The sequence below is a fragment of the Gavia stellata genome, chromosome 2 (genome assembly GCF_030936135.1).
Source record: "Gavia stellata isolate bGavSte3 chromosome 2, bGavSte3.hap2, whole genome shotgun sequence".
Taxonomy (NCBI): Eukaryota; Metazoa; Chordata; class Aves; order Gaviiformes; family Gaviidae; genus Gavia; species Gavia stellata.
In genome coordinates this window covers 61200460-61228167 of record NC_082595.1, presented here as the reverse complement: position 1 = coordinate 61228167, position 27708 = coordinate 61200460, and the positions used below count along the sequence as shown (strand labels likewise).

Below are 27708 nucleotides of genomic sequence, written 5' to 3'. Positions count from 1 at the left end.
CCTCCTGCTGGGGGCGGCTGGCGCGAGCGGCAGCTCACGGGCGGGGGCGGAGCCGCCGCCGCCGCTGTTGGCGCCGTTTCCAGCGGCCGCCGCAGGGAGGGGGGAGAAGCCGCGCGGACGGGCGGGAGGCGGGACCGGTCGCTCTCTAAGATGGCGGCGCCGGGCCCACGTGGTGCGCGCTGAGGCGAGGAGGGAAAGCGGGGCGTCCAGTGGCGACATGGCGGCGGCAGAGAGCACGGAGGAGGGCGAGAGGAAAGATGAAGCAGGGGAAGACGAGGTGGAGGTTGGTGGATGCCGGCATCGGGACGTGCTCCCGGGTCGTTCCCCTTCCTTGGAGCAGCGTTACAGGAAGGGACGCAGCCCGGCCGGGCCAGCTCCTCTCGGGGCGTGCTCTGCCTGTGGACCCGGCCCGGCCCCCTTCTCCCCCCGCCGGCGCTGAGGAGGCCGGGCCAGGCCGCCTGCGAGCGGCCGCGGAGGGACGTGCGCCCGCGCTCCTGTGGGCTGCCAGGGCCCAGCACCTGCTCCGGGGCCCTGGTGTGGGAGGGGGTGGCCTTTCCCCTGTCACCCTATCTCTGCAAGGCCTTGCCCGCTTCCCGGGAGTTGGTGCCTGGAGGAGAGGCGGCGGGACAGGCCGGACGCGTGAGGAGAGCGGGGCGCGGCGGCCGCCATGGCTGCCCCCGGGCTGGCGGTGGGGTCGGGCACGGAGCGATCGCGTTCTCCTGGGCCCGTCGGCTTTCTCTGCCCTCACAGCTGTCGCGTCCCGAAAGCCGTATCGCTGTGGCTGTTTTACTTAAGGGTTTCTGGAAAACAGCTTTGTCAGAAAGCATTCTTCCCGTTTCAGTTGCTTCCTACACCCATAACATCCGAAAAGACAAACTGTTGCTCAGCTAATATTGCGTGTATTCATGGATGTGGGTGTTTAGTAGCTGATGCTTCTGGAAAGCTCTTTTTGTCCTTGAATAAAAGATCTTATTTTCAAGGTGGCTGTTTTTTGTTTTGTTTTTGCATTTTTCTCAAAATTGTAAGGAATTGAAAACAAGAATTGATTTCAAAGCAGTATGTTATAAAGAGTTAAAAGTAACTGTTCCGAGCAACACGTTGGTTAGCTTAACCTCTTGCTATGTTGTCTTACTTAGGTAGGTACTAAAGCCTTGGAAAAATGTCTTTTGGAATATGTAATTGGTCATACTGTTATAATTCATAAATCATTTACCCATATTGATTCTCATTTTCCAAGGGTGAAAAAAGAGCTCCCTTCTTGGCTAGGAAGAAAAGGCCACAAAATTCAGGTGTGAAACAGGTGGCTGATGGAGTAATGGGTCACTGCGTTTCCCTGAATATAGCAGTATGTCTGCCATGTTCTCTAGGCAAAATGCCAAATAAGCCAGATTTGAGGTCTGTTTATTCTGAAGGTCTGGGTCTTTGTATGTTGTTCTTTTTGGTTTGGGGGGGTTGTTGGGTTTGGGGGGGGGGCTTTTTTATTTTCCTAAGTTCGGATATATCAGTTACAGCTGGACATTATAAACTTATCTTGTAGGAGCAACTGGTCATGGTGGAACTGTCAGGAATTATTGATTCAGACTTCTTAGAAAAATGTGAAAACAAATGCAAGATTTTGGTGAGTGATTACAGCACAATAGGAAAGGGGTAAGTCAGTACACATGTGAACAAGGGACTGAGGCTGTTTCTAAATTCCTTGAAGTCAATAACATTTAGATCAAACCTTTGATAGAGAATTATGTGCACTGTCTTGGCTGTATGTGGCTGCATCTTGTGGGCTCTCTATTTTAGAAATGACATATGGTCTTTGAAAATATTTCCTTATATTTACATAATACTGTATTCAGAAGTATTTATAAGCTAGAACCATTATCCCCTCTGATTTCAAGCTCTACGTTCATTCTTTTAAAATTATGTATTTTACACATTCAAAAAAAATATTGTTAAGCGCACTTCAAATAACTTGAATGCAGCATTCAGGTAAAGCCAAAATCTTTCTGAATTGCGCTGTATTTACAGTGGTGGTTTTTTTTTTTCAGATACTGTCTAGCAAGTTCAAGTGTTGTAAACATAAAGGATAACTGGATATTAAGCATTTGGTAAACAGTTTTCGATGTTGGTTGCTTTACTGTGAGGTTATTGTAAGAATCCGTCTTAACTGTCCTTTTCCTTTTGAGTTGTTTAATCACTTTCTCTGTATGGGACAAATTTTATTTGCCCTTCAAAACCTGCGTGGACTATGAGAGCTGTATAGATAGTACAAGTGCTATTGATTTGCAAATACTTTTTGAAACTAGACCTTTATTATGGACTGAAAAGATGGAAGATAACATCTCAGAGTATGTCCCTGATCAGAATATATGTGAGATGGTAAAGTCGATTCTGAAAATCTCAAATGTAGAAATACAATCAAAATTTGTAAATTGTCCATCACTGGACGTACGTGCTTTTATAAGCAGATTTGCTTCCTGGATCTGACCTAAGTCGCTTGAAATCTATTACACAGATGATTTGTTACCTGTGGCTGAATGGCTACATATTCTTCAATAGCGTTAATGGGATTCTTTTAAATTTTGTGCTTTGAGATTCTCTTGTAATGTTACTAGAAAAACTTTTAAGTATCTATACTGTATCCTACTCGTACACGAATCTATCTGCGCTCACTCCACAGAGTAAGCATTCCTTGAGTTGTTTCATAATGGACAACTGTTGTTAAAGCTCCAATAAGAGATTCTGCTTTGTGTTACTCTGTTTGGCAAGTTTTCTGTGATGCTGGTCACATAAGGGGAAGATAGTCTCCATTTTTTTGCATGGTCCAGAAAGGAATGCAAATCAGCCAAAGAAATAAAGTTTTTAATATTAAAAACCTTAATACTGTTGCCTAGTACTGATGTGTTCATTTTTTTTATTAACTTCCTGTAGTAAAAAAACCCCACAAAAATGTGTTCTACATGTTAGCTTAATGATATTCATGTTCTCAACTTATGCAGCAGAAGGAGAATCCCAGAGCTTAAATCTTGCTGATCTTAGATACTTCTGTTTTTTAAAAGTGTGAGAGGAAAACTGCACAAATTCCTATTAATCTGTATGCATTTTGTATTTTATGCAATTTACCACATAATGCCTCATCTTCAAATCTTTTAGCATGTGCTAATCTTCATGTCCTGAATAATGTTGATGTTCACGATATACTATTAAAAGATATTTTACCTTAATTAGTGTATTCTGTTCAGGCATTAATTTTTGTCAAAATACAGTTTGTAGGCGTATCTTATATTAAGAATAATGGGATCCTGGCCTGCGTATTTGGAAAAGCTCTGCTGCAGAGGAAGGGAATGAGCTGATAGAACTGCTGCCTTACTCTCCCACTCCTTGTTTAAAAAAACCAAAATTTTAATAACAACAATTTCCAACTCCTTCACAATGCAGGTACATAGTACTCACAGAAGCTTCTGTGACCCTGCAGTTGCACTTCTGGTGCTGGTGTAATGCTTTATGCTGGACTACTTAATCTTGTGTATTTTCCAAAGACTTTTGAAAGTTATTCCACTTGTATTAATTGGACCTTAAAAATATGTACATTTGCATGAAAAAAGATGTTATTTTCTATTTGTTAATTTAAAACAGAGGTTAAATTAATTTCCTAGAGGAAATAACTCTTTAAATTTATTTACTGTAACGTAAATAGATCGTGGGCTGCAGTTTGATCTAAATTTCTTTGATCCTTTTTAACATACTACAGCATTTTCTGTACCAGTTCAGCATTGTTGGTTTTGTTGTGATTACTAGAATAGTATTATCCGGTATATGCTTTGTATTTAGTATACTTAAAGTAACATGTATGATGATAGACTGAAAAATTGTAATTACTTTTTTTTTTTAAAGTACACTGATTCTACAGTAAGATTGGCTAAACCCTTTGTAACAGGTTGTTTTCACTGCTTAACTAAGCCTCCTAGAAAAACAAAAAGAAAACTCCTTCTCCCCCTGTCCCTGATGTTTAACATTGCAGAAGACCTCAGAGTCAATTGTAATGACTAAAACTACTTTTAGTACATTTCTTGAAAACTAATAAATATTAATTTTCATGTCTTGCCATTCTTTCAGGAGTCTGCTAGCTTCTGTAAAATCATATCTTCTGCAGAACTCTCTTACCCAGTTCCATAAATCTTGTTTTAAAGATGTAAATTTCTTTATGTGAAGCTGACAGTTTGAGAAAGTCTGGAATACGTTCTTTTTCTCTAATACCAAAAGAAACTTTGTTTCACATTTATCATGTTATGCAATACTTATTTTACTGTTATTACCTTATGTTGAGGTGTTTTTAAACTATTTATCTTTTCAAGGAATTGATGTAATCTGGATTCTGCTATATCTGTCGTCTTTAGTCTTAAAACAAGAAATTTGCATGGGCTAACAGAGACCTGATATCTGTGCAATTTTGTCCCTTTCTTTGTAGGGAATAGAGACAGAGAGGCCCATTTTACAGGTGGACAGATATGTATTTGCAGGAGAATATGAAGGTAGGAAAAATGATGTGGATACAATCTCTCCATGTTATTTACTGGAAAGTATTCCTGGAAGCTGACTCCGAGGTGCAGCAGCTGGTATTTCTGCAGCGAAAATGTGGGACATAAAATGCCTTAAAGTACATGCTTGTTGTCTCCTGTATAAGCAGGACTGACATATTGTGCAATCTGTAGTTCTCCCGTGTGCCTTATGGTGACAACATGGGTCTGGAAGAAAATGATCTGGAATCCTGGTAGTGACTTTCAATGACTGTGATACTCCTGTCTGTTTCTGAGTTGGCAGTGTGGTTACCAGCGCTGGGCCTTTGCGAGGGGCTGGAAGTCAGAACATTCCCAGAGCTGTGCCAGTGGGTGCAGTATCTACAGCTGATAGAAATTAGTCTCTAAGACTTTCTCACTTTGTTTTCCATAGATACCTTGGGAACCTGTGTGGTTTTTGAAGAAAACACAGAGCACGGTAATTGTGATTTGATGTCCTGTTCTTTGTGGTAGCCTGGGAGATTGAAAATATTTTTCTTCGTTCAGCTGATAGTGGAATTCATTATAGTGTTTGGGTTTGGGGTATTGATTTTTCTCCTCTCTTCATAGTAGATGCAGAAGGCAACCAAAAAGTACAGCTGAAATACAAGTGCCACACAATGAAGAAGTTGAACATGACACGGACACTTTTGACAGAGAAGAAGGAAGGAGAAGAGAATGTTGGTTAGTGCCTCCGCTGTTATGCATGGTGACATGGATGGATTATGCTTAGGAGTGTCAGCCTTGATTGCGTGTTTGATTCAAGAGCCTGCATGAAGTTAGAAAAACTTTCTTTAGGCAACAAATGTGTATATTTAAATAGAAAAATAACAAAACACACACAAAAAAGAGCTATTTCTTCTGACTGTTGCTGCCTCCAGAAGTAGCTAGTAGGAGATTCTTACAGAAGAGTGTAAGAGCAAGGCAAATGTATGCTGATGTTCCCTGGTATGTTTTTGTCATCTAAAAGTTTTGGCACCAGTTCTGAAATCAGAGGTGCTGTTTAGTAGTTCTTCACTGATTTTTAGGGTTTGGTGGGTTTTTTAATTGTTTTTTTTTTTTACTTCCATCATTTTTTCTAATGACTTTTTGAGTCTCTGTAATTGTTGAAAATGTGTAATATCCTTAGCAGGAAGTTCCATGTTATATGTACTACAACTGAATTGTTGTTACTGGATTTACAGTTAAATGAATTAACTTACTTGCAAAGACATACCTAGCAGACCATTCATATTGATTTTCATTCTGTAGGCAGAACTCGGTGCTTGTATGTTTGCTTTATTTCAGTGGTGTTTTTTCGTACAGAAGTCAGTGCTTTTACGTAGTCAGATATTGAGAATCCTACTATATATGCTAGTATTCATTAGCAGTAGCCTATTGCTTTTAGTTGCTTTTTTCACTCAAGTCAGTGCTACTGCTTCCCATTTTAAGAATATGTAGCCATTTTACATTAAGTATGGGCAGTCAGATGGACATTGGTCATAGGAGGTATAACATGAAATGTCATCTAAAATCTAACCAAACATCAGCATTCTTATCAACACCATGTACCGTTTCTTCTCTCTGCATAATTAGCAGGTAATATTAAACAGAAACTATTATTTTTAAAGTACAATAGACTAGAGAATATGTTGCTTAATACAAAGACTTTTTTTTTTTTTCTGGAGGAGCAATAATGATGATAGCTGCTGAAAAGCACTTTGTTTCTGTACCCTGACAGAACTTTAATGTTGTGCATACAAAGTAACTACAACATCTTGTGAATTGGCAATGGGTACTGCCTAAAAAATCTAAGTGGGAGGGAAATCACAGTTCTATTTGGAGTCTGATATGTGTGGTAAGGGCTTGATATACTTGAGTTCAGGAGATGACACAAATTCTTACACTATCTCTGATGTCATTCCCTATCATATTACCAGATGTTCTAGGATTTAGGTGAACAAACATTTTATTCTCTTTATTGCATTTGTAAAATATTTTTCTCAGCATTTTGAATTATATTTAAGTTATTTTAAAAGTCAAAGGGTGATGTCTGACACCTAAATACAGCAGGGACTGCCACACTGGATTGGACCAAAGGTGCTTTAGTCCTGTATTGTATTTCTGACTATGGACAGCAGTAAATGGGTGTGTGGAAAGTAAGAGGAGGGGGACATAGATATGAGTAATCCCGTCTTCTGGCTATTTTTCCAGTGTTCAGCAGTTCATTAGTACCCTGACAAGAGTTTTCATCTGGACTACTATGTCTTTAGTCCATAAAGGCTCTGTCATCTTCACTTGCTTTTTGAACCTGTCTATACTTTTGACTTCTACCACTTCCAATGGCAGTTAGTTTTCAAATCACATTTCTGTTGCATGGGAAGAGTATAACTTTACTGTGGGTTTTCTTGATTGTTTGTTTGCTTTTGTGGTTGTTACGAATGTATGATCTGGTGCTTCCAATGAGTGTAAATTACTTACTTTGTTATCAGAATTAGGAGACAAGTCAATCCCTTCTTGTTTTCCCAGTACAGCCTTATAAACATCTCCCCCCTCTGAACTGTCTCCTCTAAGTAGAATTCTAGTCTCGGTCTTTTTTGTTGCATTTTTTGTGGGTTTTGTTGTTTGGGGTTTTTTAGTGTCTCTTCCCACGTGAAGCTAACTTGACTCTCACCAATTCTTCTCTTTTCTAGCTTTACAGTATGGGTTGAGCAGGACACAGTACTCGTGACATGGGCATAGCATAGTTCTGTATCTTGACATTCCTGCTTTTCATTACTTTCCTAATAATTTTACCTCCTTTGTGACTGCTCGTTAGAGACCAAGCTGGTGATGAATGAACCATACACAATGCCTCCAGTTTCTGGATAAAAGCCTGTAGCTATATGTCTTGGATAAGTTGGTTTAGCCTATCCATGTTGTTAAATTTATGAACAGTTAAGTTTCTCTTCATTTTAAGCTGGTCTTTCTTTATGAAATGCCTTTCTGTTATTCATAGCCTTACTTTCCAAGGAAAATGAATGGTTTAAGCCCCATCATGAGACTAACTACAAAAATTAGTATTGGTCCAAATTCTTGAAAGACATCTTCCTATCCTAAGTGATTCTTTTACTTAAATGTTGGTCAGGCGCAGCCTTAGTAACAGTGAACCTAAACTAAGAAAAAACTTCTGTTAACTCCTTTTGTCACTAATATCAATTTTCCTTCTTTGCATCAGGTGGAGTGGAGTGGTTACAGATCAAGGACAGAGATTTTTCCTACAGCAGGCCTAATACGATTTGCAGCTTTCTGCGTGAAAAAGAAGATTCTGAGGAGTCAGCTCAGGCCCAAGACAAATTGACTGAAGAGTCAGAGGGAGAGGTGAGTGGCGGAGGAAATTCTGACATGAATTGTGATCTGGAGAAGCAGCATAGCTTGGAAACAGATGCCTCTATTCCTCCTCTGCCTGACAGCCCTGCTTCTGGGGCAGAGGATTCTCCTTCTGGAAGTGTTGCCTTAGACGATGCCCCTCCATGATATCAGCTCTGATCTTTTCAGGATTTCTTCATGGAGTTAATGGGCCTTTTAACTTTTAAATGCCAACTTTTATAGGCTGTGACATGATTTCCAATTTATCTGAGCAGTTAATAGTGGAAAAATGGACATTGTGTTCTTGTGCATTGCTTTTATGTTTGGATTATAGCGGGCAGGTCTTAAGTGTTTTTTAAAAATGCTGATTGGAAATGTGTGTGTATCTACCTCAAAACTGAAGAAGAGGAAATGGTTACATAATTAAAAAAACCCCTACCTTAAAAAAAATGCTGATGTATTGTACAGTCTGGGACATTTTGTAAAAAGAAAAAAAAAGGTGTTTAAAATAAAGTCCTGAATTTTTCAAGTATAGCTTCACTGTGTGTCATTCAGCCGCATACTATGTCTGTTCTTGTACTGCAGTTATTGAAAGACAACTTTAAATGTAGCTTTTATTACTAGTTTGATTACTCATCAAATTGCTTAGTTTGGATTTTCTCAGTGCCCTTTGTCCCCTTGACGGATCTTAGAAGTCCTTCATGTGGGAAGGGACTTCAGGAGGTGTCTCGTCCAGCTTCCTACTTAAAATAGGGTCAACGCTGAATTCAGGCCAGGTTGCTCAGGACTTTGTCCAGTGAAATCTTAAACCCTTGTGGACTAGTCAGCACCTGAAATCTAGGTCTTAATGAGGCATCTGTCACTCTTCCCCCATTTCCTATATAATATAATGTGTGTTACACAAAAGGAAGTGTCTCCCCACCACCACCCCAGTAACCTCTTGGCTCTGATTGTCTCCTCTGGCATTTTTGTGAAGGTTTTTATGCCCGAGATCCTGTAACCATGCATCAGTGATTCCCAAACTAATCCATGTGACTGTATTGTGGTCCCTAGGTAGTTCTGTGGGTTGATAGTACATACTGCTACATCATTTATATTGTCACATAGCATTTCATATAAAAGTTGAGTATGTGGTGCATTCATGATAATGTAATAATTTAATTAGTAATGATCAGGGGAGAAGTTTGCCCTCAGAGTTGTTCACAGCACAGGATCAATAAAGATCAGTCATCAAAACACTGCAACAGTTTCAAACCATCAATCCCACTATTCCGTTTTTCTATGTAGAAGTACCTTGAATCGTGGGGGAAGGGGAGGCAGGGGAGGAAGAAGAGGGAATGTGTTCTGTACACCTCCAGCCTGGGTGCAGATCTTTCACATGGTAGTGCCTGTGCGTCAGGTTCCAGGGAGGCCCCTCAGCCTTCCCTCTGGATTTAACTGCAATTGTGGAAGTGTAAAAGCATTGTTCGAACTTGATTTGTATGGTGCTGATAGAGGATAATTTTAACTGGACTAATGATCTTGGGAATATTATGAACTGGTATAATGTACGCTCTTGTCTGCAGTGGGGAGTGTTTGTGGTGCTGGGCTGTGCTTGCTGGCAGCTGAGCCTCCTGTTAGAGACTGGCTGTGCTACAGATAGAAAGCGCTCGCCGTCGTAGCTTCTGCCGCGAGAATGAGAGGTGCTTCCGAGAGTTTATTCCGTGTCAGCGTGCGAATGTAGCAACTCTCTCATGTTTTGCTAACAAGTTCCTGAATCTGTCACTATGTATGTGTAAATTTTTTTTTTATTATGTGCAAGGAGTATTTTAGCAGAATTGGTTTCTGACCTTTTTCAGCCTTTTCTTTCAGTAGTACACTGAAGCTATTTCTTTGTTCTAGTTTATCTGGGAATCAGTATTTTTTTTTTAACATTTTATGTATGTCCTAAACTATGAGTACCTTCGTAATAACATTTAAAATCTAAAAAACATTATTTATAATTCTCAAACTTTTTGTTTCTATTATTGTTAGCCCTAACTTTCGCAACCATACTGACTCTTTACCCACTTTTCCGCCTTCCTCCGAGAAAGCAGGGGCTATGAGTCCACTGCTGCTGGTAGCAGATTCTTCAGCTTTACTGATTTTACCCAAAAAAGCCCAACAAGTTGGTTATTTCAAGTATAGTTCAAAATTGGTGGGCGGGGGTGGTGGTGGAGTAAAAAAGGGTATCGGGTAAGTATGATAGCTGGATATAGGATTACTGCCGTAATCGCCCTTGCCTGGTTATAACGTATTGTTCGTGTCCCTGTGCCTAGACGCTAGACCAACCCAGTAGTTCCTTGCCGTGGCTGGTATTAGGCACGTTTTCTTTGCACATTGTGGCAGTTACTAATGTCTATGATGTTCAGCGCTTAAAAAGAGATTTTAAAAAAACTTTGGAGAAGATTCGGAGACACACGACTTAAAGAAGCAGCGTGCAGCACGTGAAGTGTGGAGGTCGCAGGAAGGCTGGGAGGCGGGTGTATTCCCAAGTAGAGGGAGGTAAGTAGGTAGGCAGCGGGCAGATCTTGCTGCTTTAGGTCTTTGGATTTTGCTGGGTATCGTGGGCTTCCTTCTACCTTTAGTTTTCAACTTACCATCAAACACCGACTTGAGGAGCGAATGCGGGGCTTGCTCCGCGCATGCTCACTGCCCGAACCCGAGCGCTTTCTGGCGCTCGCCTCGCCCCTGCCCCCTGCCCGCGGCGGATGTGACGTACCGGATGATGCTGCCTGACGGCGGCGGGGCGCGCACGTGAGGCGACTCGGCAGCGATGGACGCCCTGGACCGAGTGGTGTGAGTGTGGGGGGCGGGGGGCAGTCGTCCCCTCCCGGCCTGGGAGGGCTCCGGGCCCGCGGGGTGGCCGGTGTCGGGCGGGGCGTGCTGCGCGGCTTCCCCGGGCGCGGGGAAGCGTGAGCGGGCCCTGCGGGGAGCCGCGGGCGCCGAGCTGCGGGCGGCTGTGGGGCCTGGGGGGTGCCGGTCTGGGGAGGGTTGCAAGGGGGGAGCCTGCAGAGGGAAGAGGAATGGAATTCATGTATTTCTGTACACTTGAAAGAGCTATCTTCATCTATAGTTGGAAGTACCTGTGTGGTTTGTTTTTTAAAAGAAAATACAATGCTTCACGGAGAAGATATTAACAGCTTTACATTCATCTAGTGGAGAGATGTCGTTCTTAAGCCATGTAGGTATTAATTTGTATAAGCTCTGTGCCCCTGCTAAGGCTGATGCATTTCACCTAAGTAATGCACGGTGCTGCGCTCTGGTTCGTGCCAACAGACGTGCCGTACTTGAGCTTTTCTTTTGGATGCCATTGATGGTCTTTGAGAAACTTTGTTTTCTTCTCATAGGCGAGACCCTGACTTGGGGAGGGAGCTGGTGTGAGAGGAAGCTTTCAGCCTGTTAGTAGTCTGTGGGAAATCTGGTATAACTTAAGCTCTAAATTAGCAGAAACTGAAAAGCCCAAGACTGTAAAATCACCTTTGCTAGCCTGGGGGGACAGAGAGGAAGAGGAGTAGCAGTAAAACACATTCCTCTGAGACTGGGCTTTTAGCATTGGTTGTAATTCTGCAGGTTAGGATTAGTTTGAGTCACTGAAACAAGTTACTTGAACACAGCTTGTTCCAATTCTTGTTTTGTTTTACTGTTTTCTGTGGTGTCGGGTGTTGTTACTAATATTAAGTTTTTAACTGTTAATTTATTGTTACAGAAAGCCTAAAACTAAGAGAGCAAAAAGATTTCTTGAGAAGAGAGAACCCAAACTTAAAGAAAATACAAAAAATGCTATGCTAATAAAAGGAGGAAATGCAAACTTAACAGTGACTGAAGTGCTTAAAGACATTGTAAGTTGTTGGATATAGACATGTAACCTTTAATTGTACTACCTTTTGTGCTACACCAAGGGTACCTTCCTTTCTCTTTTTCTTACAGTTTGCATATTGTCTGCTACAAGAGCAATTATTTTCGTGTTCTCTCTGTTCCCCAAATTTCAGATTGACTGGTATTCCAAAGGTGTCATTACCTACCCCTCGATAGAGATTATTTTTTTCCTATTTCTTCTTTGCCAGAAGTTTTGAGCTTATTCTCTTCATTATTATTTTTTCCATGGTTGACCAGTATGTAAGGTGAAGTGTTGCAAGTCCATTTGAAAACAAGAGAATTAGGTACACAACTGGGACTGGATCACACAGCTGAAGTCATATCCCAGAAGCCTGTAAACTGCTTGTGTGTATTCATATGGAGCTTTCAGCCTCTCCCAAAACTTAAACTTGCCAATCCTGTCTTCTAACTCCATGCCTGAAAATATTATAGCTGTTCTTACACTCTTTTCTCTCCGTGCTTTGTTGTTTTCTTGCCATCTTATGCCAATGATAATCAGGTTGTTGTTCACTCCCTGGTTTTCCTCATGCCACTAGAAGCAGAGATTCCATTACATGGCTTTGATTCAGCTGTTTCTCAGTTACTTTGTTATTCTTAGTTTCTAGAAATAAGTCTTCCTGCAATTAATTGGGAACCAACATTGCTACCAGCTTGAAGGGTATTATTGTGAGCAGGCCTTTTGAGGTGCCTTCCTCTAGACTGATGTGCACTAACAATTACTCTATTTCATGTGATTATCTAAGTTGTAGCATTTTAGGAGGTGCAGTGCTGTGCACTTAAACACGTGTTATCTCTAATATATTTAATTTTGTCTTTTGCAGTATGCTGTGAAGAAGCCTTTTGCTGTACTGTATAAAAAGTAAGTGGTCTCACTTTGATGTTCCTGAGTCTTCTGACAAGACAGCTTTTGGTAATTTCAAAGCATGAATAGAGATGCTGCCTAGCTTGGGGGCTTGAACAATGGAAGGGGTTGCAGAAGGTGTCTGAGATTCATCATAAATTTCAGTAGACTGGAAACAAGCTACGCGTGATCAGTGTTGGTGCTAAGCCCAGCTCTGCGCCAAGTGTTACCAAGCAGGATTCAGCAAACTTGAACAGTTGGCTTTTCTGACTGATCTGTGCAAACAGCTAGCAAGGTTCTGTGAGTAGGTGGAGTTCTTATATATCAAAATCTTATAAATTTGAGTTACAGATTATAATGATGATCTTGCTCAAAATGGGAACCCAGTATCTGTATGGATGTAGTGCAGAGACATTAATTGTAGTAGCTAAATTTAGCGTTGGATGAACAAGCAAAGGCAGTTATTTATGAAGTGTCACTGGTGGTGGTCTGGAAGTCAGGCCCCAGGAGACAGGAGATGCGGAAGAAAGTACTTAAAATGGCAACTGCTGCACTAAGGACTTTCTGGCAGTATTAGTATGGCTTACGGTTTGAAATAAAACTGAACCTCTACTGCTGGAGTTTCCAGTAGAATGCAGAATTTTAATGTTATCAGAGGACTAATTAGAAGTGCTTATCTGGGCCTGTTCGTTTTTTAATCTTTTCTTTTTTTTCCCTCCTCTCAGGAAAAATATTACTAGGCCTTTTGAGGATCAAACATCATTGGTAAGTGTAAACCACATCTTCTCTTGTAACATTTTACAGTCTTAAAGTCATGAAGAACTTTATTGGAGGATAATTTGCTATTACTCTGTGAGGAACTAGATGAGAAACAACGTTTTTGGGGAGTTTGGATAAGTTGAAGGTAGGGCTATGTCTAGATTTATGGTATCAGCAGGCATATTTTTCCTCTGGCTGAAAGACAGAATTGTCATGTTGTGAGGACTTTGTCTTTACCTTAAATGCATGTTTCTGTAAACTGACAGGCAAATGTAGGAGTCTGTAATGCTATTATAAGTAACAGTGCTTGATATGAAAGGAATAATAAAGTGTTTTATTTTGGTTTTCTAAAAGTCAGTCCTCTAAAGTGCCATAGCTTATGAGCAACGTGTTTTCTGTTTGGTGAATTTCATAGGTTGAAATGGTTAAATGGAGGGGGTCTTAGCTTTCTAGGACTTTCTTGTGTTTGAATAGAAGAAGAAAAGCTGAGCAGAGTACCACGCGCAAGCCCGTGCATCAGCCATGCAAGTGTGAGATGGTTGCTGAGAGTTCTGTTCCAACATTCAGTTAAGAACTGTCAGAAAAATGCACAATTTCAGTGAAATATATGTATTTGGCTTGCAGAGAGGTTGCAAAAGTGGCTCTTCAGAGGCTTGGAGGGTATTTTGGAAGGGGGTGTGTGTTTGGAAATACGTTTGGTGATATTCTGTGATTTGGTGTGATTTTGGAAATATCATTTGTTGATATCATTCTGCGATTCTGTGATATGCTGCCGTCTGGATTTGGTGTTGATTCAGTGCTTTAAGGTCAAGATAATTTATAAGCAGGAAGGCAAAAAATAGAGGAGCTAATCCTAAGATTATGTCTCACACATTTGCACTTCCATCGAAGCATTACTTTAACTGCTGAAATATATCTGTCATAAAAGCAGCATATGTATTTCCTTCAACAAAATGAGAGAAAGGAGATAGTGATGTACAGCTGTGGTTTTACAATAAAGACAAAAATGAGTTTTCCCAAAATCAATTGTTTGGTTCCCAGTGATCATGATTTGGTAATGTTTGCTCTGTGCCACTGCTGACTCACATAGGGAAATAAGGGTCAGTTTTCCAATGCGTGAGGCAGTTGTTGAAATAACTCACTGAAAATATGCACTGAAGTTGGGAATTTGGGGGTATTGTATTAAGTAAATCTGTGGGTGAAGAGAAAAAAATAATTCATGTATACGCACTGGGCACGAGTGCATTTTCTTGTCTGAAAGGGGTTGTGAAAATGAAGGGGAAACATATCTAAGGAATTCTCTGTAAATAAAAAGGGAGAGGAGGGGAGAGCTAGCTAAGTGAAGGCAGCCAATAGTGAGTGCTAGAGGAATTGCTGAAGTTGTATTGGACAGTTGAGTTAAAGCATTTTTAATGTGTTCAGAACAAAAAATCATTGTGGTTGCAGCATAGGTACGCCAACACAGAAAGTCAGTTCATCTGCATTAATACTGACGCTGAAGTGTTGTAGTATATGCTTCTGTTCTGTTCTTAGCATGAAGCACAGCAATGCAGCCATCCCTACAATATAGTGAGGGGCATGGAAAACTTACTGTAGGCAGCAAGGAAAGATTTGCGACATTATTTGCTGAAACTAAACCTCTTATAATCCCATAGCTGGATGACTTGGCTTCACAGTCATAGGAGCTAGCTGATCATCATCAGCTGACCACTGGTTTAAACTTCTGATAATTTCTGGGAAAACATGGCAGCTAAAATAATTCTGATATTTTAAAAGAGGGTCCTTCAGGGAACTTTAATTCTTGTAATCTCAAAACAATGGGGCTGGGTCATTGAGAACAGTGTCAACAAATAATCAGAGCCTAGAATGATATGGAATGTCAAATAAAGTTAGTTTTTCTTTTTTACTTGGTTACAGGCATTTTTTTGAAAGGGCAGTTTTGCAGTCTATGTGATGTTACAGTATATGCAGGACTCATTTGAGGCATTTGAGTTTGTTGCGTCTTTTTAACAAAATATCATACAACTGTTAGAGAATTTACATATATCAACATGCAGTGATTAACAGAGCTGTATGAGCAGGTGTTTCGGGGAGATGGTTCTGTTCTTGATCTGTCTACAGTCAGTATTTTTCAGGGACCTGGTGGCAGAGCTCAGTGCTGAGCTGTGTGATTTGTACGTGCAATTAATGCAGGCTAGGATTGTTCCTGGGGGTGTCTCTCCTGACCTCCCAGAGGGGCAGAGCTGCAGTGTCCTCTCTCAGCTGCTGCTGTTGCAGGGGTGGGAGGAGATGCAGTGGCTTTTTGTGCTTCACAGCTGCTAAGTGCAGGTATGGAAACTCTGGTACTTCTGGGAAGTACTGGATAAATAGCGTGTGTGTGATTCTAGGAACTATTGTTGATACACAGAATGAGGGGCTGCCTTGAGAAGCAGCAGTGCATAGAAAGGCTTTGGAGTTGGACATCCTCAGAAAGAATTGCTGTAATGTTGGCTCTGGGCATAATACCATAATAGGTTCTCTATCTACTCCACCTGGAGAAAAGATCTTTTCTATGACAGTCAGCACTGGCTTGGTTTTAAGTAGCATCTTAGTCTTAAATAATAAATTGATGTGAAGATGCTCTGTAGTAGGACTCTCGTGCCCAAGTGTGAGAACATTAGATATTTGCAGATGTTCCTAGGCTTGCTCTTGAGGGAATTAACTGGTTGTTCAGAAGCTGTTAGGCAAAGCTAATATGCCGCATAAAACTTAGCTGGGGAGCTAAAATGAGGTATTACAACCACAGCCAACTTGCAGATACTTACTCTTCAGGCAAGGAGAAGTGGTCGAAGGTATCTTATGTAAAAACAAATAATGAGGAATTATGAAAAAGGGCATTACAGATAAAATGGCAAGAAAAAATTGCCTGGCTTGATCTTTAAGACTACAGTGGGAAATAGAAATGAATCGTTATTTGAAACTTGAATCTAGCTGTCAATTTTAGCTTATGTGGACCTGGACATGCTCAAAACTCTTCTGGTAAGTGCAGTTGGTCTTCTCATTAAGCAGCTTCTAAACTCATGTGTTTGTGACGTATACCTTCGCTAAATATTTTAAACACTACAAACTGGAACTCATGAGTTTTGTTTTTGTCCTGAATTGTAGGAATTTTTTTCCAAGAAATCAGATTGTTCTTTGTTTCTGTTTGGCTCTCATAACAAGAAGCGACCTAACAACCTGATAATAGGTAATATGTCTCCCTTGGGTTTTTATTTGGATGAAATGTCTAGTTTTCAATGAATATTTAAATAGCTGTTTTTCTTTTTTCACTTTCACAGGTCGCATGTTTGACTATCATGTCCTAGACATGATTGAGCTAGGCATTGAGAAGTTTGTATCCCTAAAAGATGTCAAGGTAAGGAATCGCTAATTCAGTATTTCAGTGACATCTACTGGTGGATTTTTTTTGGTGCATTGGCTTTTTCTGTGCTTTGAAGGACAAGAATTGTTTAAAAAAGCGTTTCACGAGGTATATGAAGATTGCTAATTTGTGTACCCCAGAATGTTATTTTTATGCTCTGCTTTTTATTTTATTTTGGTTGTTTTGAGCAAGCTTGCAACTTTCTCTGCAAATTCTTTTTTTAGACTTGGTTTATTCGTAATAATTTCCTTTTTAATTAAAAAAAGAGTTACATTTACAAAATCCCTTAGTGAGGTTCTGCTCATGGCAGGTTCCTATATAAACTGGCATAAGCTTTGAAAACTGAAATCCCTCTTCTCAAATTATAACCAAAGAGGGTCACTCTGCTGACTGGGATGATTCTGAAACTTTCTTTAGCTTTCAGTAGCACATAAATGCCAGTTTTCCAGGACCTATACTTAATTCAGACAGGGAGCTAACATCTTGATTATTTAAACACAGAGAAAATTCACCTTTTAGGGCTATGTTAGGCTCATTTTGGCAAGACTAAAACATATTTCGTATGCGTGTACTTCTGTATCAAGCAGTTCATGCACTGCAAAAATAAGGAATTTTTATGGTCCTTATTCTCATCACAGTGTATCAATTAGCAGGACAGTCTAGAGGGATACTGAAGTAATTACGGTTTAAAAAGGTGAATCTTCCCCTTGAAGCCAGATTGTAGTTTGTATCTTCATAACACTGTTTATAGTGTTACAGTTAAGTAAATGTATTGTTGGCCAGAATTAAAATTAGATGATTGACTAAACTATTCTTTAGCCTTTTTCATGTACTCTCCAGTGTCAGAAGTACAGTAGACTTGTTTGCCTCTAATTTTAGTTTTCTTGTTAGTTGCAGGCAAATTCATTTGTTTTCACCGGAAGGTGTTATCTTCTATATTTTATAGTAAAGATTATCTCTTTTTTAATCTAGCACAAAGAATAATACAATTCACACTTTTAAAAAACAAAGTCCTTCCATACACATACAGTGTTGTTCAGTGGAAAAAAAAAGTGTCTATTCTGTCCATATTGATTACAGGTCACAACCATTTTTCATTCAATGTTGAATGGCTAACCACCCATTAAGTCAATAATATGTTCCCTAACATGGTCTGAATTTTTGTTCTGTTTTAAAATTCTTATTCTGTAGAACAGTAAATGTCCTGAAGGAACAAAACCTATGTTGATATTTGCTGGTGACGTATTTGATGTAAACGAAGAATACAGAAGATTGAAGAGCCTTTTTATTGGTCAGTATTTTGATTATTTGAGCAGTAGGATTGCATGAATCTGTAGTAATATGATCTGTTGGGAAATGCTGGTTTATCAATAAATGTCTGCTTATGTTCAGCACAGAAAGAAAACAAGTTTCATGTCACATGAAATTAAAGTTAACTAATCACCGTGACTGTTGGGGGGGGGGAAGACTAGCCTAAAGGACTCCGAAGTTGAAACTTTACAAACTTCAGTTCAGACACACTAAAATTCATTACTCTGATTGAAAAATGCCAGAATTTTCCCCAAAAAAGTATTTACCTTGTAATTGTACTGGATCATCTCTTTTCTCACCAAATAATATTTTTGAAGTATCTAATTTGATATCAGTGGATTAAGTTTAGAAAGTGGGATATTTTTGCTTACAAAAAAGTCAAATCGGAATAATTGAACTCGTGTTTTTATAATGAAAGCATTTTCTGTTGGAAATTTGACCAATTCTAACAAAAGGGCCATTATTAGAATTCTTGGAAAGAACGTGCAGTAAAAATCAGCTGTAGATAATAGCTGTGTCATAACTTCAAGGCAGGCTTGGAGGTCAGTAAACAAACTGGCATGAAGTTTTTTACTATCTCAAGGTTGGAGGCTCTGGAAGATAAAGCACTTTGTGGGTTTTTTTCTAGAGAACTACAAAAAATTGTTATACTTTTCTCAGGGTAGCTTTTTGGGACATAGAAGTCATATGGTACTGCATCTCTTGACACTTAAAAAATGTGTCTTTCTTGGTAGAACTAGATCTAGCAAGTAGGGTGGCATGTTGTGGTTTTTTTTTTTTAATAGGTTTCCAAAAAGTAGATTACTTTTTTTCTAAGCTCTGGTAGAATACTGAAACTGGCCCAGTAAGAACAGTCTTGTTCTTTCAGTTCCATTCTAGGGTTGTCCCAATTCATAATATTACAGCTTTGCAAGATCTCCCTTTCATATAAAATAAATATTAGTTGGGCCCTTTTTTCCTAGGCAAGCAGATAAATGACTGCTCTTTAGAAACAGACCTTAAAAATGAGATATTTTTTTCCCTGTAGTATTATAATTCCTTAAAGCAAGATATTTCATCAGGAATAAGACTGAAAAGAGAGCAGGAGAGGAGAAAATTTGCATCCTCTCAATATAGCTGGCTGGTTCTTGGGGATAGATGAAAGGCTAGTAACTGTGCTTATAAACCTTTCAAGGTGGGTGAATACTGAATACGAAGATAAGTGAGTTTTAATACTGCATGTTTGTGTCACTCTAAATGAATATTTACATGGCAGGAAGCAGGTGCATTATTTTCTGAAGTGTATCTTGTTCAGGCATCTGCACAGTGTTGGTGACAGGCATCCAGATGTGCTCATGCACCCCATGATCAAACAGCTTGATACCTTAAATGGAAGACATGCATCATTAGATAGTTGCCAAATAATTAACTAGTCTTTCCTCTCCTATTTCTTTTTATGTTCATCTGTCCTTGTTCCTCTCCTATTTATTTGCCTTTAATGACTCTGCAGTAAATGTACTCAAATTGACACCCAGTCTTTCTTCTTGAATGTACTCCAAGTACTGCAGGTCTTAATGTTCTGCTGACTTCTATGAAATACCTAGATGCAAAACAATAGACAAAGGAAAAGGTTAAGGAGTGTAAAGGCTTGAAGGTATCACTAACCAATTAAAATAGTTCGGGTAATAATTTGACCTGCTTCAAAACTGCCCTTAACTGATTGGGAAGAACTGATTCTTTCTGTTCCTGCAAAAGATAGTGGTTTTAAGCTGCCACTCTATTGCTTAGAAAGATAGAAAAATGTCTTTATAACAACAACCGCAAATATTTTGTTACCGTAGCAGTGTTGTTGGGATCCCAGAGGGAATATTAGATAGCTAACAGCTTCTTGTGTCCAAAGCAATGTGATGCCAGTGATGCTGGCAACCAACCAAGCTTTCATTGGCTTTTGTGTTATCAGAAGGGTTTATGCATGTTTGGAATATCATCTTACAGCAGTTTCTCTGTAAAATTAAAAGCAAGGGTGAATTATTGTCTTCATGGTAGCCAAACTCTATAGTCCACTTAAATTGTGAAATAGAAGAAGTTATTTAGGAGAAATAAATGGCAGCTGCATTTTTCTTTAGAGACCTGGAAGACAAAGACATCCCATTCTTTCTCTTTTGTTTTTTGTTGCCTGCTGCAGTGGTAGTGTAGGAATTTATTTACAATGTAAGTCCTTGGAATGCAGTTCATGAAATTCTAGTAACTTTTTATGCTTGTATTTATAAAATGTTTCCTCTCTTACAACACTGCCTGCTTGCTAGTTCTGTTATTGCACGCCCATTTCATCCTAAAAATGACTAGGTGCTACATGACTTGCTTATACGCTTTCTAAAATGTTGGTTTCCAGGAGACTTCTACAATTTTAGATTGACCATCAGCTTGTTCTTCATACAGCCTTCCTCACACAGACTTTTTGAGTGTCTCAAAAGATTTGTTGGGTTCCTTCTTGCCAAGAAAGGGGATGGCTAGGATAGCATTTGAACTCTGCTAATGCTAACCATAGCTACGTAGGTGTTACCAGCTTTTGGATATGAATTGATACAAAAAGTGTGTAGACTCATGCTCCAAAATAATTTAGGAATTTAATTTGGAAATGGAAAGATCCTGTGAAGCTCTCTGCAGGAAAAAGTAAATTAGAAGTTCTGGAAACATGTTGACGACAAGGGGGAGAAAGAACTAGGAATGGAAAGGAAGGAGAAAGCAAGTCTCTAGTCCAACCAAAGCAAGAGCTGTAAATTTAGAGTACATTAAAAAAACTTCAACTCTCTGGGTATACTGAAGTGTAAGGTTTCTGCAGCTGTTCAGCATTGCCAGGAAACACAAATTCCTGACCACCTGCATTTGTTGGAAGAGAACATCCTGTGGGTAAAAAGATGTATGATGCCACAGGAAAATATGAAAGGGAGATGTTGCCAGTAAAACCACTGTAAATGTAAGTTTGTGTACCCGCAGAGAACTAGTCAAAGGGAAAATATATGCCAGAAGCGAACAAAATATTTTATTTGCAACTTTTCCTCTAACTACAAGTTCAACCCACAAAAGGAGGCGAGAGAGTATTTAACTGACCAAGGAAATTTCTTGGCTAGACTCCAGCTGATATCTGCCAGTAAGACTCTGTTTTGAATGTCACTCCAGTGCTGGCACTCTTGAAAAAGGTAGTGGAGGAAAAGACAACTAGCCGAGGGATCTGAAAATGGGACAGAACGGAAAAGACTGATGTGTTTTGCATCTGTTAGCAGTTCTATGTTTCAGCGTTGCCCTGTCATGTTTATTAGCACACCTTGTTCCCTCAGTCAAGGTCACATTCTTTCTCCACCCTGTGCATATGTTGGACAGATTGCTGTGCTTACTGCAAGCTCTCTGATTGCTCAGTATTTTATTCATAGCCTGATATAAGAACCTCGCTAGAGACTGCTCATTTTGTATTTAACCTGTATTTCAATGTTCTCTTTGCAAACTAAGCAAATTTTTCAGGTGTCATATTTTTATAGACATGTGTTGCTTATTAAATAGAGAAAACATTAATTGTAATGACGAATACTGCTTTACCTAAAGGACAGAAGTGCTTTGTTGTGGGGGAGGTATGAAACTTTTTCCCCAAGTCAGAGAGAGAAAATGTAGGTAAGAGTAGACAAGATACAGATTCGATCTGTTTTGTACTCAGTTTGATCCTTCTTTGTACTCTTCCAAATCTGGCTCTGATTAAGAATCTTAAGTATCAGTTGTTTGAATGATGTCTTGAAACAGATACCTGAAGTAATGGCTTCTCTGTATTGACCTATGTTTAGCTGAGCATGAACTGGCCTAAACACAAAATAAGATACATTTCATTTTTCTGACTAGAGTTGAATTTTTAGAAGAATAGATAATGCAATTATCCCAATTAGCTTAATAAAGCTGAGTTATTGCTCTGAAAGTATGTTTGCTCTTCTCCATGCACTTATTTTTAGGTAGCGTGTATATTGGTACCAAATTATCTCTGGGAAGTCACTGTGTTCCTGTCAGGATTTCTACACATTTCGTTTCACCAGTGCAGGAGCCAACACCTGTAATGTGAACTTTCCCTCCCGTGTTTTGGCAGGGCTATTGTTTTAAGTAGCAGCTATTGCATGGGATTCCCATGACACATACAGATTTGGCTTTTTTAGAGCCATCTCATGTATAGCCTTCCTTAGTTAAATGCAGTAAAAAAATCTATATAGTCAAGGAGTTCACATCAGTGATGTGATGTGGGTCCATTATAAAATAAACCAATCTGTTATAGTCATCTGTTGGTTTGATTTTCAGCCAAGAAACCTGGCATTTATTATTTTAAAATACTCTTTCAGATTTCTTCAGAGGTCCTACTGTGCCCAGTATTCGTCTGGCTGGTTTAGAGTATGTTCTGCATTTCACAGCTGTAGATGGGAAAATTTACATGCGAAGCTATAAGTGAGTATGTGTTTTATCTATTTGATTGCTTTTTGGTACACTTGTCAACTTTTCCCCAAATTTAGCCTGTACTTGTGTGATTGAACTGGCTTGAGCAATAGTTTGCTGCATTTAAAACATGTAATGTGTAGAGGTGTTCCAGCATAACACAGAGTAACTTGTACAGCAGAAGGAAAACACTTAAGCCCTAGACCTGCTGCTTCCTTCCTTGTTGAGCTCCCCCTTCCAGCTATAGGAGGATTGTTCTTTCATGTGGTTGGATTAGTAAGGTGGTGTTGTGGTTTAAGCCCAGCCGGACTAATCACCACACAGCTGCTCACTCACTCCCCTTCCTCAGCTGGACAGGAGAGAGAAAATATGAGGAAAAGGCTCGTAGGTCGAGATAAGGACATAGGGAGATCACTCACCAATTACCATCATGGGCAAAACAGACTTGACTTGGGGAAATTAGTTTAATTTATTACCAATCAAAATCAGAGTAGGATAATGAGAAGTAAAACCAAATCTTAAAAAAACAACACCTTCCCCCCACCCCTCCCTTCTTCCCGGGCTCAACTTCACTCCCGAACCTCTTCCCCACCCCCCACCCCCAGCAGCGCAGGGGGATGGGGAATGGGGGTTGCGGTCAGTTCATCACACATTGTTTCTGCCGCTCCTTCCTCCTCACACTCTTCCCCTGCTCCAGCGTGGGGTCCCTCCCACAGGAGACAGTTCTCCACGAACTTCTCCAACGTGGGTCATTCCCATGGGCTGCAGTTCTTCATTAACTGCTCCAGCGTGGGTCCTTTCAGCGGGGTGCAGTCCTTCAGGAACAGACTGCTCCAGTGTGGGTCCCCCGCGGGATTGCAAGTCCTGCCAGCAAACCTTCTCCAGCGTGGGCTCCTCTCTCCACGGCTCCACAGGTCCTGCCAGGAGCCTGCTCCAGCATGGGCTTCCCACAGGATCACAGCCTCCTTCGGGCATCCACCTGCTCCTGCATGGGGTCCTCCATGGGCTGCAGGTGGATATCTGCTCCACCGTGGACCTCCATGGGCTGCAGTGGGACAACCTGCTTCACCATGGTCTTCACCACGGGCTGCAGGGGAATCTCTGCTCCGGCGCCTGGAGCCTCTCCTCCCCCTCCTTCTTCCCTGACCTTGGTGTCTGCAGAGTTGTTTCTCTCACATATTCTCACTCCTCTCTTCTCTGGCTGCCGCTTCCCGGTTTTTCCCCCCTTCTTAAATATGTTACCACAGAGGCACTACCACTGTTGCTGATTAGTTTGGCCTTAGCCAGTGGCAGATCCGTCTTGGAGCCGGCTGGCATTGGCTCTATCAGACATAGGAGAAGCTTCTAGCAGCTTCTCACAGAAGCCACCCCTGTAGCCCCCCCTGCTACCAAAGCGCTGCCACGCAAACCCAGTACAGGTGGTATGAATTAACTTGGTGAATTCAGAGTACTGTCTTAGATGTCATAGACTCAGTCTGTTCTCAGGCTGATTTCTAGGACTCTCCTCACTTTGGTGTTTGTCAGAGAATGAATGACAGGTGGTAGGCTGCAGCCAGTGGTACACAAGGAAAAATGAGAAAAGGCAGGACAAGACAATCTTTCTTGCCACATTGGTGTTCACCCTCACAGTTCCTGGCCTTCCTTGCCTTAGCAGGCTGTGAGCATTCATAGCTTGTGTTCCATGCGATTTTGATTTCTCTTACAACAAAATCACTTTTATCAGTCTCATTCTTCAAAACAGACAAACAAAAAACTTTCTTGGTTAGCGCTTTAAATGAGAGTAAATATTTTTCATCTCTATTAATACCCAGAGCATTTGAGGAATGATATGGCTTTCAGGGTGCTGGGACTGAGTTTTAATAGTAATACTGAGAATACTGGTCTCATTTAAAAAAAAAAGTTGCATCAGCCAGGTTGTATTTTGGGTGTGTTCGAATTGTGATGGGACAGATTGAATATATTCTAAATTGTTATTGACAGACATCTTCCTCAATAATAGAGTTAGCAATAGCAATTGTTTTTAATAGTCTTCCGAACTACAGGATTGAACCTGCCCTTTAGGAAGATGGATAAATCTTTGCCACAGAGGACAATGTTGCTTTTGGTTGTTTTTCCCTTCTAGGGTGCTTCTGAAGAAGTCTGGCTGTAAAATACCGAGAATTGAACTGGAAGAGATGGGACCTTCATTAGATCTGGTTATGAGGAGGACACATTTAGCTTCAGATGACCTTTATAAACTGTCTTTAAAACAACCGAAAGCCCTGAAGGTATGCACCTTGGAAAGTATGTTACTTCCAGATCTATCTGTGAAGAAGAGCCAGAGCTCAAGTATTAATTATTGTATATTTGACCAAAGCTTACTTTTATATAGGCCAGCTGAGATTTCTGGGGCCACACCACTTTTGTGGTGATCAGCTGGCATACAAACTCTCCTCTAGAAGCATATAGAACATACAGAACAAATCTTAATTTCTAAGCACCAAACAATGTATGCGGCCTTGCTTTTAGCCACTTGATTCTCACCAGAGCTCCTGGCACTCTCGACTCAGAAATACTAATGTTGTTCTTCCCTTACAGCCTAAGAAGAAAAAGAATATCTCCCATGATGTGTTCGGTACAACTTATGGTCGAATCCACATGCAGAAGCAAGATCTCAGTAAACTGCAGACGCGGAAAATGAAAGGGTTAAAAAAGAGGCCAGCAGAGAAGTCAGCTGAAGATGGTGGGGTTAGTCCCAAAAAGTCAAAATCAGCTTGATAGTCTGGAACAGCTTTGAAAACTCTTTGTACCTTCAAATTTAGTATATATATTGTAATATAAATGTGTCAGATATAAAAGATTCAGCTGCTGTTAGCTTTAGTTTTTATAAAAAGTCTTTTTAAGGGTTTGTCATTTTAAAGGGAACATGGGGGTATTGAGCTTTAACGTGGAACTTGGTTGTTTAAAATAAAAAATGCTTTGCTTAGTTTTCCGAAGCTGAGTATTTATTCTCTTGGTGTTAGCAAACATATGCTAGTCTAGCAGGTGACTCATTTCCCGAACAGTTTTATGGCTATTATGTTGGGAAACCTTGATCAATCAACTCATAAATTCTGTGCAGGACTGGAGCAGTGTGTATGCATAACACATGCAACACAACTTCTCTGTTCATTTATTGTTTATGTATTTCAGTTTTTGCACAACTCAATATATAAACCATTTTCTAAAGTGTGAACTCACAATATGTGTCTGATGCCAGACTATGTTTTTAACTGTTGCACCAAGCCCTACTTTACACTTGCAGAATCAGGAGTGATTAAGGTGTTTTTACTGTGTTCATCACCATGGTAGCAAAGTGCCTGATGTTTGCTTTAGGCATAAATGAAACCTTTACAGTTTGAATTTCAATCATTGATGCTTGATTTGTGCCCAGAATGGAAGTACGTGAAGCAACCATGAAAGGTAGAAGTCCTTTCTTCTTACCCTGCTTTCCTCCTAAGTTTGTGCTCATGAGTTAGTGAAGACTCAATTGAAGACTTGGGTAAAGGGGATGAGAGATTTAAGAGCTTAGTGAGACTTTTGGTGTTGTGTTCTAGGTTTTGGAACATACTGAAAAACCTTGCTTTTTTCCTTCTGCTTGTCTCTTTGGAAGCTGTTACTCTGCCCTTCAGCATAATTATGATAAAAGTGTATGCACTGTATCATCAACACAGAAAGCTTGCTCATCCCTGTTATGTTTTTATACTTTTCTTGTTAGTTTTCTGAGTGTAATCAGCTGAAATGTCACACTAGAAATAGGTGGTTTGTTATTTTTACTTGTCTTCTGCATCTTGGATGGAAGCAGTTGGGCATCTCTGCTCTCCTTATGTGGGAGCTGAGCCATAACTGCGGCTGTGCATATGCCACACATGAGATGTCCTTGCTGTGCTGGTTTGATAAAACTTGTAGTGCGAAAAAGAAAGGGCTTTAAAAGTTTGGGATCTTTTTGAGGGCAGAAATGTTGTATCATTACACAAAATAAATTGCATGGCTCTCTCTAAATCCTTTTCTTTGATCTAGAGCCATGTGTTCGAGAAATTGATAATTCCATAAGCTACTTCAGATTTGTATTTCCCACTTATCTTTCTGAAATACAAATCACTCCACTTTTGACTGAAAGCCATGTTTGGTAATAGCTGCAGAAGAATTGTACTAATGGGCATGCTGTCTTTTACAAACTTGCAGTTGTAAAAGACTGTAAGTCATATTTTCCTAATTTGGAAGCTAATTTTGGTCCTTGATTTGGTGTTTAAAAACTGAATTTCACAGAAGTAATGTAGACCATCTAACATTCTGTTGCATCTTAATGCTGAAAGTGAGACAGTTATTCGGTAGTAGCCCTCAGAGATAAGCTGTTGCATCCTGGCATTGGTTTTGTTTAATGCTGCTGCTGGTTTGCTCCTTGTATGAAGCAGAAGCTCGGAGAGGTGGGGGCTGCTGTACCTGCTGACAACTGAGTCTTTAGCCCCTGCAGTTAGCACAGCTTTGGAGAGATGCGAAGTCCTCAAGCACAGGAAATAGGTCAGTGGGGAGAACCCCGGTGCATTTATTCACCCTTTGCAGGGTCTTTTGTCTCTGCTGACTAGAAGTGCAACCTGAAGTGCCTGATGTCCCACACCTGTGGCTGTTTCTGTCAATATCCTTTTACTCTCACTGTTTGTACTTGTGAAATACAGCCACATGGTGGACAAAATGCATTGGGTATGGCAAGGAGAAATTCACCTGGTTATACTGTAAGGATATTTAGGCTATGCTTTTTCATACTAATAATTTTAAAGTTGTGTTGTTTGCAAGGATTAAAATTTGCTCCATTTCTAATAAATACTTTGTACTACTCAAATGGTGCCATTATGGTGCAATGCTGTCTTGTTTTGTTCTCATGGCAGAAATGAACCGCCGGATCTCTGTATGACGAGATAGGATGAAGCCAAATTAGCAACCGTGTTCACCCTGTTTCTTTCAGAGAAGTTTCAACCTTGCTGTGAAGCAGTGATTAAGCCACAAGACTAGTGGCTAATGTGGTTTCAGATGTACGACATGTACAACTGCACCTCTGCACAGTAGGCAATTGCTACATTTGGAGTATGTGTTTTAACTCAAGGTGAATGGAGATAGAAGGACTAAATATAACCTTTCTAGTGGCATGTTCTTATTTCTCACAGTCT

General features: G+C 40.2%; 2 protein-coding genes across 3 annotated transcripts; both read left to right on the top strand.

Moving 5' to 3' along the window:
- Positions 1–170: 170 nt before the first annotated feature.
- On the top strand, positions 171–8403 carry GTF3C6 (general transcription factor IIIC subunit 6). Of its 2 annotated transcripts, none has more exons than XM_059829531.1 (6): positions 171–283; positions 1538–1618; positions 4460–4523; positions 4942–4986; positions 5121–5231; positions 7744–8403. In XM_059829531.1, exons 1-6 carry the CDS (start codon positions 218–220, stop codon positions 8040–8042), a joined length of 666 nt encoding a protein of 221 aa, XP_059685514.1. In that variant the 5' UTR covers positions 171–217; the 3' UTR covers positions 8043–8403. The 2 variants fall into 2 exon arrangements, with proteins under 2 accessions (XP_059685514.1, XP_059685507.1); XM_059829524.1 differs by having other exon boundaries at positions 5118–5231.
- Positions 8404–10659: 2256 nt separating this feature from the next.
- RPF2 (ribosome production factor 2 homolog) lies at positions 10660–26728 on the top strand. Its single transcript, XM_059829514.1, has 10 exons — positions 10660–10691; positions 11602–11734; positions 12593–12630; positions 13338–13377; positions 16516–16597; positions 16689–16765; positions 17963–18062; positions 22435–22537; positions 24648–24792; positions 25103–26728. The coding sequence occupies exons 1-10, from the start codon at positions 10669–10671 to the stop codon at positions 25280–25282; spliced, it is 921 nt and encodes a 306-aa protein (XP_059685497.1). The 5' UTR covers positions 10660–10668; the 3' UTR covers positions 25283–26728.
- Positions 26729–27708: the final 980 nt, after the last annotated feature.

Excerpts from the sequence above, each read along its gene's own strand:
- RPF2 (XM_059829514.1), top strand. The coding sequence starts at position 10,669 with ATGGACGCCCTGGACCGAGTGGT. Across the intron at positions 16,598-16,688 it reads ACCTAACAACCTGATAATAG|GTCGCATGTTTGACTATCAT; the intron begins GTAATATGTCTC and ends TCACTTTCACAG. Across the intron at positions 24,793-25,102 it reads AACAACCGAAAGCCCTGAAG|CCTAAGAAGAAAAAGAATAT; the intron begins GTATGCACCTTG and ends CTTCCCTTACAG.
- GTF3C6 (XM_059829524.1), top strand. The coding sequence starts at position 218 with ATGGCGGCGGCAGAGAGCACGGAGGAGGGCGAGAGGAAAGATGAAGCA. Across the intron at positions 1,619-4,459 it reads AAAACAAATGCAAGATTTTG|GGAATAGAGACAGAGAGGCC; the intron begins GTGAGTGATTAC and ends CTTTCTTTGTAG. Across the intron at positions 5,232-7,743 it reads GGAAGGAGAAGAGAATGTTG|GTGGAGTGGAGTGGTTACAG; the intron begins GTTAGTGCCTCC and ends TCTTTGCATCAG.